The 15,258-nt window shown below is 37.1% G+C and overlaps 1 protein-coding gene and 1 pseudogene across 2 annotated transcripts; both read right to left on the bottom strand.

The window, feature by feature from the left end:
* Window positions 1–33: 33 nt before the first annotated feature.
* On the bottom strand, window positions 34–2,523 carry LOC148309299 (uncharacterized; annotated as a pseudogene).
* Window positions 2,524–3,365: 842 nt separating this feature from the next.
* Window positions 3,366–12,465, bottom strand: LOC148309298 (uncharacterized). 2 transcript variants are annotated; one of them, XM_088260261.1, is made up of 13 exons: window positions 12,329–12,465; window positions 11,107–11,175; window positions 10,912–10,997; window positions 10,540–10,720; window positions 10,322–10,373; window positions 9,896–10,026; window positions 9,687–9,766; window positions 8,970–9,175; window positions 6,758–7,151; window positions 6,121–6,345; window positions 5,608–5,733; window positions 5,228–5,335; window positions 3,366–4,802 (listed from the first exon to the last, which is right to left on the bottom strand). In XM_088260261.1, the coding sequence occupies exons 1-13, from the start codon at window positions 12,405–12,407 to the stop codon at window positions 4,668–4,670; spliced, it is 1,872 nt and encodes a 623-aa protein (XP_088116387.1). In that variant the 5' UTR covers window positions 12,408–12,465; the 3' UTR covers window positions 3,366–4,667. The 2 variants fall into 2 exon arrangements, with proteins under 2 accessions (XP_088116387.1, XP_088116388.1); XM_088260262.1 differs by having other exon boundaries at window positions 9,012–9,175.
* Window positions 12,466–15,258: the final 2,793 nt, after the last annotated feature.

Genomic DNA, 15,258 nt, shown 5'->3' with positions numbered 1-15,258 from the left:
TCTACTAGAAAAAAATTGGTATGGGAATATGACTTTCAAAGATTACATATTACAGTAGAACCTCTCATAACGAGGAATTCGCATAGCGAGCAAAAATCTGAAAAAATTGTTCGCTTAGTGAGCGATGATTCGTATGAGTTACAGAGAAAAGGCAAGTTCCCTTTTCACGACATTCACTTGTGAGCCGAGACTTCCGCGTCGGGACTCGAGGTGGATAGTAACAATATTGAGAGCTTTTGAGAGAACAAAGTCAAGAGCTGACCACTGAAGAGCTTGCGGAGTTGCATTGTGTTTCACAGCAAGAAATGATGTAGGTGAGCTTGTTAATTGAGGAGGAGGACGTAGCAGAGCAACAATCTTCTAGCTCAATGTGAGAAACTGTTGCACCATACTTTTAGAAGCATCACCCTAATATAGACGTGGCTATTCATGCTAGAAATTAATTCAATGATAATGGTGTGACACATTTCCCTCACATATTTAAGCGTTGGGAAAAACAAATAAATGTCTTTAGACAGTTTTCTAGTTAAAAATAATTAATTATTTGTCACGAATTCATAATTCTATTTAAATCTTAATTGTATTCAAAGTTGTTACACTCCTTAACAATTAACAAATAATTTTATTGGAATAAATGTTAATAAAAAATGGTAAAAATTTGAGTATTCTATCTGCATGGAACGCATTATCATATTTTACATTGATATCTATGGGAACAAATGTTTCCCTGAATGAGTAAGATGCTGGAACGAATTATGCTCGTTATAAGAGGTGATTTTGTACTTTTGAATAATTTACAAAGAGTTATTTTTGTAAATAAACTGAATAGAAAATCATAATTTGATAAACAATGCGTATATAGTTGTTTTTCTGATTCACCATTTCAATCTGCTGGTGGAATAACATTTATACCGTGTAATCTTCTTCTTTTTCTTTGTATAGATCCTCAGGATCTGTCTGTACCACCGCCTGTCGCTCTTGGGATGTTGACTGCCAGCTATCTCTCCACCTTTTTGGAGGTCTGCCCGGGGGTCTACGTCCTTCATAGTTTCCTTGAAGGGCGATACGTGGAAGTCTGTCTCCTGACATTCTGTTAACATGCTCATTCCAGTATCGCCTTCCTTGTTGTCCCCACCTCACAATATCTTCCGTCTCACACAAGCTCCGGATATCAGTGTTTCTTACACATTCTCGCAACATGTTTCCGGTTATAGATTGGAGAGTTTATATCTCAGAAATTCAATGTCAAGATTTTTTTCTAGTAGTATCTGCTCCAATTCCATAAGTGGCTATTGGTTGAACACATGTTTTGTATATTTTTATTTTTATTTGTTTGTTCCTCCACACTGAATTTCTGAGGCATCCAGATATCTATCTTTTGTGCTGTGTAATCTATCTATTTTAATCATATACATTTTTGCAAATAAAAAGACTTGCATTATGGCACCTCAAATTACTGTTTTCTCTACAAAGTTATAGAATACATTAAGTACACAAAGTTATAGTTACATTATAGAATAATGCTTTATTATTATTATTATTACTAATTATTTTCTTTTTTTTAAATAAAAAAGGTAATATTTGTGTTTTTATTGCTTACAAAAATGCTTCAATTTCATACTATTTCTGTAAGCCCAAGCGGCTCATTATCAAAAATAGGTGTCCAATTGTGGTAGAGTGGGTTCAAACCCAGAAACTCTGACTCAAGAGTCCGTGACCTAACCACGGGACCACAACCCGACACATATAAAAACGATATTATTGGTAATTTGCATGTGGATTTTTTGTTGTATTTATACTTTATAATATTGACAATTCATTTTTATTTTTGTTATTATTTAAAAATTAGAATTGAGTACATATTTTTAATGAAATTATTTTTTAATGTGTCTTGGTATTTCATGCGAACATTTTTTTCTACAATGTTAAATTCACTTTACATATTTATGATTTAAAAAAAAAAACAACTATGGAGTGAATTTTAAAATAATATCAAAACATTTTAAAATTGGATATTTGAATTTTAACAAATTGATTATGTACTTTGATGATTTATTTCGAGGTTGTTCAGAAATTTATTGTATTTTAACCAAAATGTTTTAAAATTTTCAAGTTCGTAAGAAAAAAACAGATGAAGGAAGACAAAATAATTTCTTAAAAAATTATATTTCTATCATATATTAACAAATTTAGTAAATATACATTCACGGAAATAAAACAAATTTTCCACAAAATATTTAAACTAAATTACTATTTAATTGGTGTCAGTTTTTTTACATAATTATTCAATACAAAACCAAAGATGAATAATGATTGTGCACGTTAACTTTTTCTATAAAAATACATACAGTCATATTTAAGGCACTTTTATCTTAAAATATTATATGTATTACATAACATTACATACAATATTGTAACGTAATAATAACATTGGATAGTTACAAATAATGTTTAATATTGTAAAAATTCAAATTCATTAATCTTCAAAATAAAACTACACCTTAAAACTAAAGAGGTTATTTAGAGGCAAGTTGTATGTATATACAATACATAGTTAATATAGTTAGTTCAAATATAAGTTAACTATTGTTTACAAATAGTGATAGAATTAATTTATTATTTTATATTTTAACTGGGCAAATAGCTATTTTCTCCCGGGAGAAAAATCAGATTTAACAAAATCTCACATGTCAAATCTGTCATGATATCCACACTGCGCTGCACAAAAACTACTATTTTAAACACATTTTGTTTACAACGGTTCAATCAACACCGGGTAAAATGGATTCGATGTAAATTTTGGTCTGCCTTTAAAGTGTCTTCACTTCAAATCCTTATCCGCACCCCAATGGTCCATAGGGCACCGCATCATATTAACGCAGTGTTACCTATCATGGTAACGATCACGTTAACACACGAAGGAAAGGTAATCAGCCCTACGCTTCAGGTACCAGTCCACACACCCAGAGGCGGATAATAGCCGGCCTTTAAAATGCAGGGTTAGCATATTAATTATTTATGTGATGCCAATTTCGTAGTATTTCCGATGACAATTTTATACTAACAGCGAATGCTACGAAAAAATAGATGTGTGCAGTGATCGCTTTAAGGTCTCTACTGGGGTGAAGCAAGACTGTACTAGCCCTATTTCTCTTCATCATCATGTTTGACTTCATCCTAGGAAATTGAGAGTCAAGAATCCGTGGAAAGATCCATGCTCGGTTTAAGCCTGAGTGATAAAGTAAGAAATGATGAAATCAAGAATAGAACCTAAGTATAGAATATCATGTATCGCGGTGGCAAGACCAAAGTGACCATGGGCAGAATGTATTGCAAGACAGGACCCCACAAGATGGACCTCAAAATTTTTGAGATGGAGAAAAAACCTTGGGAGAATAAAAGAGTATAAAAGAAAAATAAAAGTCTGACGATATAGTCGCTGTAAGGGGGTAGAAACTGACTGCAAACAGCAACCGACCAAAGGATATGGAAGGATATATGTAAAAGAAGCCTATATTCAGCAGTGGAGAGCAGAAGGCTAGAGAAGAAGATGATGCATTACTAATAGAAACATTGATTGGAGCCATGCAAGAGATAATTGACTCCCTCCAGAGAAACTCCGCTCAGTTAGGCCTAAGAGTGAATGCAAAAAAGACCAATGTCATGTGCAACTCAGCCTGTCAGGACCGAGATCAACATCTCACTTGTGAGGGACGAGTGCTCGTTCGATTCTACACCTTCAGATATCTTGGAACACACACGGTGGAAGATGGTAATATCCAGAAGGAACTGAAATACGACTCGGAATGGTAGGAGCCATATTAAATCAAATGTCTGGGAATCGCTGCTTTACTCGACAAAAACCAAGAGTTGCGTATTTAACCCCTGTATCCTAATAGTGCTGCTGTATGAGTGTGAGTCGTGGCACTTCACCAAAACACAGAGCAAAAAATTTAAAAGTTTTGAAAATAGGTTCCTGAGGCGAATACTGGGTGTAAAGTGGTATGACTTTGTCAAGAATGGGGACGTGAGGAGAAGAACCCAACAGCCCCTCATACTGGAAGTCCTGAAGAGGAGAAGATGGACATGGTTAGGACATGTCCTTAGAATGCCACCTGAGAGTATTTACCCCTCATGTCTCTTCTTCCAACCCCGAGGATTCTAGCTTCCCGGAAGACTGGTGACCATTCACCATTCACCGACTATACCGACTGACCTGGGAGATGACGCATGAGAGAGTGACATAGGGACCGAATATGGTAAAAGAAAAAGACAGAATTTCGTAGTAGAGCAATCTAACAACACCAAGGCACGTGTAATCTTAGAGGAAATCTTAATGGGAATAAAATGAATAGCACACATGCCAGAGATGTGGTGAAGATTAGTTTGTTTTGAAACAAAGTGCACCAAGGTTAACTAAAAATGGCACTGGTTGAAGTAACACTAAATATACGCACAAGCGTAATGATTACAGCAAGACACGTGGCACGCAGCTTACAGCAAGATACATGTAAAATGGGCCAGTGAAGCTTGCACCGTGAGGTCTGTAGCAAGTCACATGCCAATTCTCTTGCAGTAAGACACAGGGAAGCAGATGGTAGGTGGCTTGTAATAAGACATAGCGAGATAGATGGCGAGTGCCTTGCAGCGAGATCCGCGGCAGACGATTACAGCAAGACACACGGCATAGCGCAGCAGAGCGGGAGACAGACGGGTACGACGGCGGCTCCTGATGAGGACTTGGACTTGCTGCTGGACTCTGCCTCGTACTTGTACGAACCCTTGGCCTTCCTGTATCCACCCTGAGTACAAACAAGCGCGGATTAAATATTTCACTTCAATGGGGATAGAAATAACCTGACTGACTATTAATTGTCTTTGTGGTTATTTTTAATATATTACTTCCTGTAATAATAACAGTGTAAGAGTACAGATATATTTAGAAAAAAAAGATTATCCAAAATGGTAATCCATCTTTTTGCACAAACTTAACTTTGTACCTTTAGATCTATTTTTAACTAAAGAATAGATTACTTTTTTTAAATAATTTGTTATGATTACCAAGTATTCATATTAAATATCCTAATGAGAAAGAAAAAATCTCTAAATTATCATTTGATTGCGTAGGTTTTTTTGTATGCAAATTGGGGAAAGTATTTATTCGACCTGACAATAGATCACTGATGGTTGACTGATTCCCAGGATGGGAGTGTCCTGTGTTACTTACTCCAGCTTGTTGATAGGCGGCCGCTTCGTCCTTGCGAGTGAAGTTCTCATGCCCCGGAGGGTAGTACACGGCGGGTCCCGCTATGTTCTTACTGAGGGTCATTGCTTTCTGTAATTATCACAATTCAATTATTAGAATGTTGGACAGCGATATGGGTTCACGCCACGTTCCAAGAAGAAATAAGACAGTAAATAAGGTTGTCTGCCCAAAAAATAAACTGGATTAAAGACGTTAAACTGAAGAGCCTCGCAAAGGTTGCTGTCTTACGGAGGATTAAAAACGGATGCTGAATTTTTTGGGCCAGAAGTGCACAGGATGGACAATACAACTATTAGGCACTCGAGGCTAGTATTAATGGCTAGTTAGAGTAACTCAGTTACCTGATCTTGAGCCTTGTTGGCCTGATTGTGCACGGAGACCTTCTCCACGCCGAGTCCGTTGATAGCACCGCCGGGACCTCGCGCCGGGTTGGGCCGGCGACGCATCTCATTTCCAGGAGGGTAGTTCTGCAAACGCCACAATCATTTCATTTATTAGAAATGTGCTATTCCAAATCTGAAGTTATTTTTTATGTATGATACTGTTTGATACTAATGAGCACTTTTTGCCATGGTTTTGAACCGCATGGGAGCTTCCAAAACTTATGTACACAAACACACTGCACTTACAAAACTGAAACCGAAAATTTCCCTAATGAATTTTAGTGACCACTCATTAAGTTAAAATGAATTTACAACTAACGCCTTGAACTATCAATTTCCAATGATTATTTTTGAAGAGAATTTAGTAAAAATACAAGAAATGTTTATTTTTATGATATAATCGATTGACAATTAAAAAATTATGTTGTATTTTTCCTAGTGACCGATAAGAAAAACCATTAGATAAGCAACCTCATGTCCCGGGAAGTCTGCAAGCAGGTCGTCCAGCTTCTTGGGCGGCTCCTGGGTGCGGGGCGCGGGGCTCTCGGGACGAGGGAAGGGCGACGGGGAGGGGGCGACACCGCGCCCCTCCAGCGGGAAGGGAGGCGGTCCGCCGTGCGGAGCTCCCGGGGGACCGCCCGTACTGCTAGTGTTATACGTGTAATTGCTCGTTGTATACTTGTACACAGTCGGTCCCTGTAATGAAGAATTTTTTTTATTCGTCTATCAAAACATTCGATACTATCCCTACCCTTACGCTTCTTTTTTCTATTTCTAATACCATATAAACCCCTGATACCCAACTGTTGCTATATTCATATTGTTATTAAAAAGTCATTACATGAATAATATTTCATAAAATTGTCTGTGTGCTATTATCCCCTTGCATCTCACAAGCGCACATCAGTTGATTGTCAAGGGCAAGCCGGAAGGAAGACACGGTATTGACAGATGGCAACTGTCCCACCTTCAGAACAAATGTATGCGACTGGACGAGATTGAAGAAATTAAGATGATCCAATCTGGATAGCCCACATAAACAGGGTGATACAGCCCCTTCCTACAGATAACTAGTCAAATTATAAATTCTTAGTTAATTATAACTCACCCCCGGTCCCTGATTGGGTTGTCGCGGGATATGATCCACGGGTACTGCGTACGGCGGGCTCGCCGGAGCGGGGTATGGCGAGCGATTATCCGGGTAGCGATTGTCCACAGTGTTGGTAGTATAGCGCTCTGTACGCACGATGTTAGTGTCACGCGCGGGGCACACGTGTGGCGCGGCGCACTGCGGGCAAGACGCGGCGGGCTGGCCGGTCAGCTTGAGCGCGCAGTTCGGGCAGGTGGGCGAGCCCGGCGCGGCGTGGGAAGTGTGCGAGGTGTGCGTGCACAGCGTGGTGGTATTGTGCGGACACACATGCGGGGGAGCGCCTACGGTGGTAGTGGTCTCGCGATAGTGAGTGCTCTGCGGAGGTAAGGGAGACGGCTGCCGAATAGTTTGGCTGCAATGTGTAAGTGTAAACAGTAAGTTAATACAATGAACTGTCTAGATCAGGCCTGGCCAACCCAAATTGCACCTCGGGCCGCATCAATAACCTAAAATTTTCCCAAGGGCCCATATATAAATATTAGAAAAAAATTGTAACAACGAATTTCATAATTAATGATTTTTGTAAGTTTTAAAAATAATTTTAATGCCGAGGTATTCAGAGAGTACAATCAGGGTAATTGTGAAAAAAAAACATAACTATGACCAGATGTAAGAAGAAAACACATTGCACCAACAAAAAATGTATTGGTATTAAACATTTTTAACAATCAAAACTATTACTTATTTTTCCAAATGTATTTATTACTCAAAGTTGCACACCTTAACTGATTTTCGAGATGTTTTTGAGATTGCCTTAAATTGGCGATGCTGAAGAGTGTGTGAACGGATATTATTCACTGTTTTTATGCAACAGCATGCGTGACTTGTTCAAAGATAATACTTGAGCGTGTAAATATTGTTGATGTTTCAAAAAGTGTATCACATATAAGTATATCACTGGTTTAAAAATATATTTGTCGTACATAACCGCGGGCCGTGAGTTGGCCACCTTTGATCTAGATGTAATTGAGCAGAGGTAACCCGCTAATATCAAGTGCTTTTACACAACAATATTTATATCACCTGTATAAGATTGGTTACCGCACCTTGACCCTTTCGTGGGCGGTGGGAAGATGTATTCCCAGATAAGGAAATGGCACAAAAAAGCCATTGGGAAGCGGTGTTTTAACTTAAATTATACTAATGTCAACTGCTGACATATTCTGAACGGTCAGTTTTCGACAGTACATCGCTCGGAGTGGACATAGTCGAAATTTTTTGTGTCAGATTGTCGAAAATACAAAGTTTTTTCCAAAAACATTGTTTTATTTAGCGTTCAGTGCTTTCTAATCTATATACTATTATATATCTACCACGGTATGTATTAATGTTTACATTGATCGATAAATATCTAAAAACACGCATGTCGTTCAATTATAATCAAGTGTCAAAGTGGTGGGATATACATATCCCACGGAACTAAATGTGACCAAAATTATTAGTGTATATTCTTTTGGAATTATGTTTTTTTTTTTAAGTCATGTTACTGTTTACTTTCATTGTTATATTTAGATGGCTAAAACATTTTGGATATTGGAATATTCAGATGCTGAATGCGACGAAAACACTCGCGAAGAATTGTATGAACTGGACAATACCAATACTGATTTTTGTCCCGTTCCTTAAATGGAAAACCATGCAAATGAATCAGAAGATTTAATTGAGATATCGTCACCAGATATTACAGAATTCGACACACCACCAGTTCAATGGACATTGAACTTGAAGATTTTCAAAATCTTTTAAATTTTTTAAAACCATTTTATTTTAATTGAATCAAAGTTTGACCTGTAAGAGGTTCCCAAAAACTTGGCCGGTACTGACCGTCGGGTGAAAGATGAATTTTCTTATCCGCACAACTGGTGCATACGTCATTGCATCGAGTTGATGCAGGATAAAGTGGGATGGAGCAATATTACAGCTAAAAATGGTGCTTCCAGCATAATTTAGATAATCATGTACTAAATGTTTTTTTTTACTCAATAATATTATACATGAAGTATACAATTCTGACTTTCCAACATGCCTTCTAAATATAGTAATTTTCAAAAATATTGGTTGAGACATCTGTAGTAAAATGTTAATTTTTTAAAGGCAGAATGGAAAGTTATAAATCATATTGGAGCAGTTGCGACAGAAGTGTTACGTGTTAATTAGCAGCGATACCAACCCGACAGCGGAGGAGGATGTGTTGAAGTGCGTGTTGACGTACGTGCGCTGCTCGTGGTCGTGCTGCGTGGAGAGCGTGGTGGCCGAGCTGCCCGCGAGAGAGGGCCCTGCGCCCGGGATGGGCACGCTGGCTGGGTCTTGGTCCGCCGGAACCTCGTACGTGTAAGTCTTCACCGTCGTGGTCACCTTGTTCATTGGCACACCGGGCTGGGGAAAACAGATAATTTATGATAAAAAAATTTCAAAAATATCAAATAATTAATAAATAATAATAATAAAACCCTTATCCGCACCCCGATGGTGCATAGGGCACTGCGTCATATAAACGCAGTGTTATCTTGATCGTTTACACATGAAGGAAAGGTGATCAGCCCTCCGCTTCAGGTACCAGTCCAGGGTAATATTGAATAAATATTACAGTGAAAAAATCACTTATATTTATTTTACCCCCCTTGGGAATCGAACCCGGGACCTCCAGTACGGTAGCCGAGCGTGCTGACCATTACACTACGGAGGCGGACAGATCAAATAATTATGTTTAGTAAAAACAAAAGAAAAATGGTTGATGTTATCATGTGGTGTGAGAATCAGAAAAAACACTAAATAGTTGTTAAAATGTATGTATATATAAGATCCCTATATGAAAAATTAGAGCTCGCCATTATTGTCTGCCTACTCGAGAATTTTGAATAAAATAATATAAAGAAATATGACTTACCACAGCGGAGATTGCTGGTGGATGGCACTTGTCACATACTGCAGCCGGAGTTACACCTCCTGCAGGTACCACATGGGATTCTGCAAAACAAATGTAAAGACTTATGTCCCATTGAAACTTGTGGCTTAGGAATGTTGAAGAGAATGGTCCGAATGATGAAAGAAACGCAAGGCGCCTATGGCTCAATCGACTTAGATAAGGCTTTGTACCTGTGACCTGCTTCCTGATGACCTCACGGTTGACTTCCCTGGAGATAGTTGCAGGAGCAGCGGGCAGCCACTCCACCTCGCGATCCACTTTGTTCAGAGTGCTGTAGCCAGAAGACTTCACTGGAGTAGTTCTGTCCAAGAAAAACATCAATTTTAAGACTGCTTTATTAGCTAAATCAATGGCACACACTGCGGTGTGCTTCAGTATTCGCTCAACTGTGAAGTAGCATTTTGAGTTTGCCCAGTTTATAAGGGTAACAACTTGAAAAAATTATATTTGGCATAATTAGTATCCAACATATTAGATAAAACAAGTTCTTTTCAGTTATTTATAGGAACTGCTCCAAAAAATTTTAGAAGCGTTGAGAGTCAAAAACCTAACAATTTTTTGAGAATTTTCGAATCCATAATTCAAATTATACTCACGATGCTCTGTAGTCGAAAGAAGAGCTCTCCATTGTATCAGATGAATAACCACCTAAAAATATAAGTTGTATATATGTCATAAATAATAAAATATTAAATTATTTTAAGACATTTTGGTGATGAATGGAAATATAGCGCAGATAGAGGGCGTGTATATTGTCACGACTGGCTATGTAAACTAAAAATGAAGGTAGACATATATACAAGTGGGTACTGACTCTTGTAGGGCTTCCTGTCCTGGTCGCGCTGCAAGTCGTCCAGCAGGGAGTCCAGCTCCTCGATGTTCTGGCTGAGGTCGCCCTTCCGGGCCACCGGCGCCGGGAGACGGTGCGGCGTGCTCGTGATGGCCGGCCGCCCGCTGTCGTAGCGGTTGCTCGGGCTGTGCGAGAACTCGTATTGCTGAAAAATATAACAAAAACTTGAGGCAACTTTCAAACAAACATTGTTCTAATGGACCCAGTTATTTATAAACCAGCGCCAACGATCAATTGTGAATGGCACATTTATTGAGTGACCGCCGCATAATTCGAAATAAACAAACGTTAGTTTTTAAGATTGAAAATTGAACATATCAAAGTATGAATTCTCACCTCTACTGTCCGAAGGTCCTTTCTATCAAAGGAGCCAGAAGGGTCCTTCTCTTCTTTGTATTCATAATAATATTCTTTATTTCCCGCTGAAATGTAACAAATTCAAACATTTTATTAGGGGGACTTATCTTTCTGTTGTAAATTTGTAGAAGTAATAATTAATTTAATGAAATATGGACAAATATATGAACGCACCCGGAACTCCATTCCCCGGCTGGATGAGACTTCCATACTTGCTGGGAAGAAGTTCAGCTTTCATTGTATCTGAAAAATAAATTAAAATTTATTATTAATTTTACATACATACATTAGGTACCTCAAGCGCAGGACTGATCAACTTGCTTTCGTAAGTTAAGTGATCAATTTGACACTCCAGTGATATGATGCAATGCCAAATGTACCATTGGCCTTAACAAAAATGGGCGCAAAAAAACCTTGAATAATAAAAATCTCCCGATATTATGTTCTTAAACAAAAGAAAATGGACGTCTCTGCTAACTTACTAAAAACAATATACTAAACCAATTTTAAATAGCAATTTTAACTAAAAAAAACATTGTGCGCTGTCACTTGCGATACATATACAACTTCTCAATATTTAAGTACGCGGTTGGTTGCTAATCATGAATAGAATGGAAAATGTTACGATTCACAAGAAGACCGCTCAAACCAGCCACTGACAGGTGACATTGTAAACCCTAGTAAATATCCAGACTTCCGAATTGCTATCTATGAATACTTCTTCTTTATCGACATATCAATAAAAATCTTGATATAAATAACTGTAGACCGGTTCAAATCCCGCATTTGTGAAAAAAATATGGGACATACAAAATATGGTGAAAACAAAGAACCTGCATTTATGAACTGGAAATGGATTACCTATAAACACGAACTGTTGCAGTATTGCTAAAGTTAGCCAAAAACATTTGCTATAAATATATCTATCTATTGGACAATTTATATAGCCCCCTTTTGGTGAGAAATCACCTCCAGGGTGCTCTACAATTCACGGTGATTAAAAATGAATAAAGAAGACAATGCGGTACTTTTTGTATCTGCACACGAGCACACCATTACAACATGTACTTGTAGAAAGAGCAGATGTGTTTGTACAATTTGTTCAATTTAGAGTGTTTGAAGAGTGAATACTTTACTTAGAGAGCATTAAATTGAAGAATATTGACATAAAAATTACATTATCTCTTATTTACTGTTGAAAAATTCAACGTTACTATGGCCAAACAACTTCTAATATCGCACCATTCTATGTATTCATGCTAAGGTCATGAATTTGCAAAAATAATATGTTGTTATTCTTGTATACTGTATACTGTTATGATCAGTTGTAAACTTTAAGCTCTAAGAATTAAAGACATTTGCGAGCGCCTGAGTATAAGAAACACTGAATATTTACCAAAGTCTCCATCGTCATAATTCCCTTTGGTGGTATAAGTTCTGTATTCACTGTGTTTTGAGTACGCCTTCTGCGCCATGATGTCGTCTCCTTCACTCGCCCGTGGTTGGAATATTACTCTACCCCTCTTTCGCTATCTGTAAACCAGAAAAAACAATTATGTAAACACAAACTGAAATTTTATTCTCAAAATACAGCTTTCACAAAAATAAATAAACTCAGTAGAATCATGTTTTGATTTACATTAACAATAATCCTCTTTTAAATTGGTAACTGAAAAAAAACCCTTCCCACATGTTGAAACTATACATAATTATTTACAATAAATACACATTTATATCCTAGTCATACAGGAGAAAGTGACCAAGTGCATTTTTTACAAAAATGTGATCATTGACTATTTGATATCTTTCTTAGAAGCTTAATATTGCCCTAAAAAACCCCAAAGCGATTTTAAACATGGAAGTATAATATATTGACTTGTTAAAAATGACTAACTGCATTGATGTTTATTTTGTTGCCAAGCAAAAGTGACTTAAATGGCCCTCCTGAACATTTTACGTTTTGATAGTTGGTCACTTTCTCCTGTACGACTATGATATGTATACCACATACTTACACTGACTATTTATTTTGATCCACAAAACTGAACATTTACCAATTTTTACGTAATAATATGTATATTCAAGAAAACACATATTTTTTCGTAGTTTTTATGTATTATTAAAAAGAAAGGAATGTTGACAAGGAAAATAAGAGGAATGAATAGTATAAACATGAAAAATTTATGTTGTTTTATATTTTTCTGGTGAACAAATTTTCTCAAGTAGTGGGTTTGCTTTTAAATAAGAATGGAATTCTTAGCAGAATTTTTAAAAATTTATCTTAACCAACAACATCACTTTAAGTACTCCGACATGTAATTGTGTTTTTTCTGTCGTCCACAACTTATTCATCTGTGAAAAGACTCTTTCTACGGGCGCATTTGTTCCGGGCAAGCATAAAATGTATTCAATGATTCAATTGACTAGAAAGTTTTTACCAACAGGTTTTTCAAACATGAAAAACAAATAAAGACAACACAATGGTAATAGACAATTATCAATAGAAAAATATACTACAAACTACCGACGATTTTTTGCAGTTTCATTTTTAAATTTTTATAGTGTGATGCTCTTTGTTTGATTTCGACGTCCCGAAACTTTACTTGGGGACAACGGGACAGTCTATTTAAAAACGGGACGGTCCCGCTCAAAACGGGACGTATGATCACTTTACACATATTACGTAAAGGTATTAAGTCCCTTTGTAAGGGACACCTATAAAACAAATATTTGTTTAAACCTAGTGGACTGAGTGAAGTTTAATCATGTGGACGGCGCCGGCGGTGTTCAAATACATTCGGAGTTGTCAAATCTATTGCAATACGGCATTGTACTATTGGTATTTATCATCTGGAGGCGCCGCTAAAAACTAAAAACTAGTTTGATAATCAAATTAGCGGAATACCGGGCGTTTATTGCGGAATAATTTACCGCTGCCAAATCTTCCGACGAGATATATTTTTTACGAGTCTACTCGCTTAACATATTATTACTGTCCATTGCCATAAAAATGAAAACATATTTCTAAAACTTGTTGATTCAGTTGTGAATGCGGAGGTCGCGCGCGTCGCAGACAAATTATGTATATGACAATCCCCTAAATGTTTGCATATTTTCTGGTGGAAAAACTCACGGAAAAAGGATCCTATCTTTATGAAATTTTAGGAGCTTGTTCGGGGGTTGTAATTCTAGATCAACGCTACAATTTTTAGTTTAACATGTCATTACAACCGTGGAATATGGGAATTTTAAAATTTCGACAAAAGTAGTAGTGAAGTTTACCGCAGGGCGGCGCTAGTGGTACGATGTCGGCATACATCCTTGGTAAACTTGAACAATATCTAAATATGTAACAATATTTTGATTTTTATCTACCTAATAACCGGAGTAGCATACACTCGGGCCTCGTATAACACGGTTATATGGTTCCACAAAAACCATACAAAATTTGAAGTTCATACAAAATTAGGGTTTGTGTTCCAAAATAAAATCTTAGATAGTTTATATGAATATGTACATTATTTTTTTAATAACAAACCTATTAATTTATTTATTTATTTTTCTGAAACCGTGTTATAAAAAGCGTGTACAATACATGTGTATATAAAAAATATCCCACAATTTATACATCCGTGATATATAAAACTGTGTTTTACGAGTCCCAAGGGTACTAACATTTTCCAATTGTCTTACATTGAAAAGTCCCAACCCGGGAATGTCCGGATCCGATACAGAAACTATCGAGGCTTCCTAACAGATCACTCTTCAAAGCAATTTTTTATGAACTAAATAGCAAAAATTATAAGAAAATGCGAAACAAAATTTCATCCCAATTTTACTGTGAAATTGCATAATAGCTTTCAATGTCCGTGTCACTCACTGCCTATCTAAATAAATACATAATTCGGAAAACCATCAACAATTTTTTAGAAGTGTCCCAGCGTAGGCAATAAAAGAGATCAGTAGTTAGTTCAGTTAGTCAGCTAGATCCGATTCTAACCCGATGTCACACACAGACGCCTCCACAACCCCGACCAGCACAGCAGACACGAAATTTGCAGAAAATGATCAGTCATAGCATTTCCCACTCGACCGTTATTTATTGACATTCTAATACGGATCCTTTTCACAAGTTGCGATTTTTTCTTGACCCAAACCTATCGCAATCCCAACAAACGACTGAAAACAACTCATAAGTTAGCACAAAGTTTTAACCACGACACGGAAAGAACAAAGCAGCACCTAACATTCAAAAACTGTGGTTGATGTTTTAACGTATTATTTAATTATTTCACGCACTATTTTTACCTCGCTATTACTACTGTA

This window comes from Brachycentrus maculatus, unplaced genomic scaffold (assembly GCF_059751285.1).
Source record: "Brachycentrus maculatus isolate JH-2025_06_01 unplaced genomic scaffold, ASM5975128v1 h1tg000131l, whole genome shotgun sequence".
NCBI classification, from domain to species: Eukaryota; Metazoa; Arthropoda; class Insecta; order Trichoptera; family Brachycentridae; genus Brachycentrus; species Brachycentrus maculatus.
This window is presented reverse-complemented; position numbering and strand designations above follow the sequence as displayed.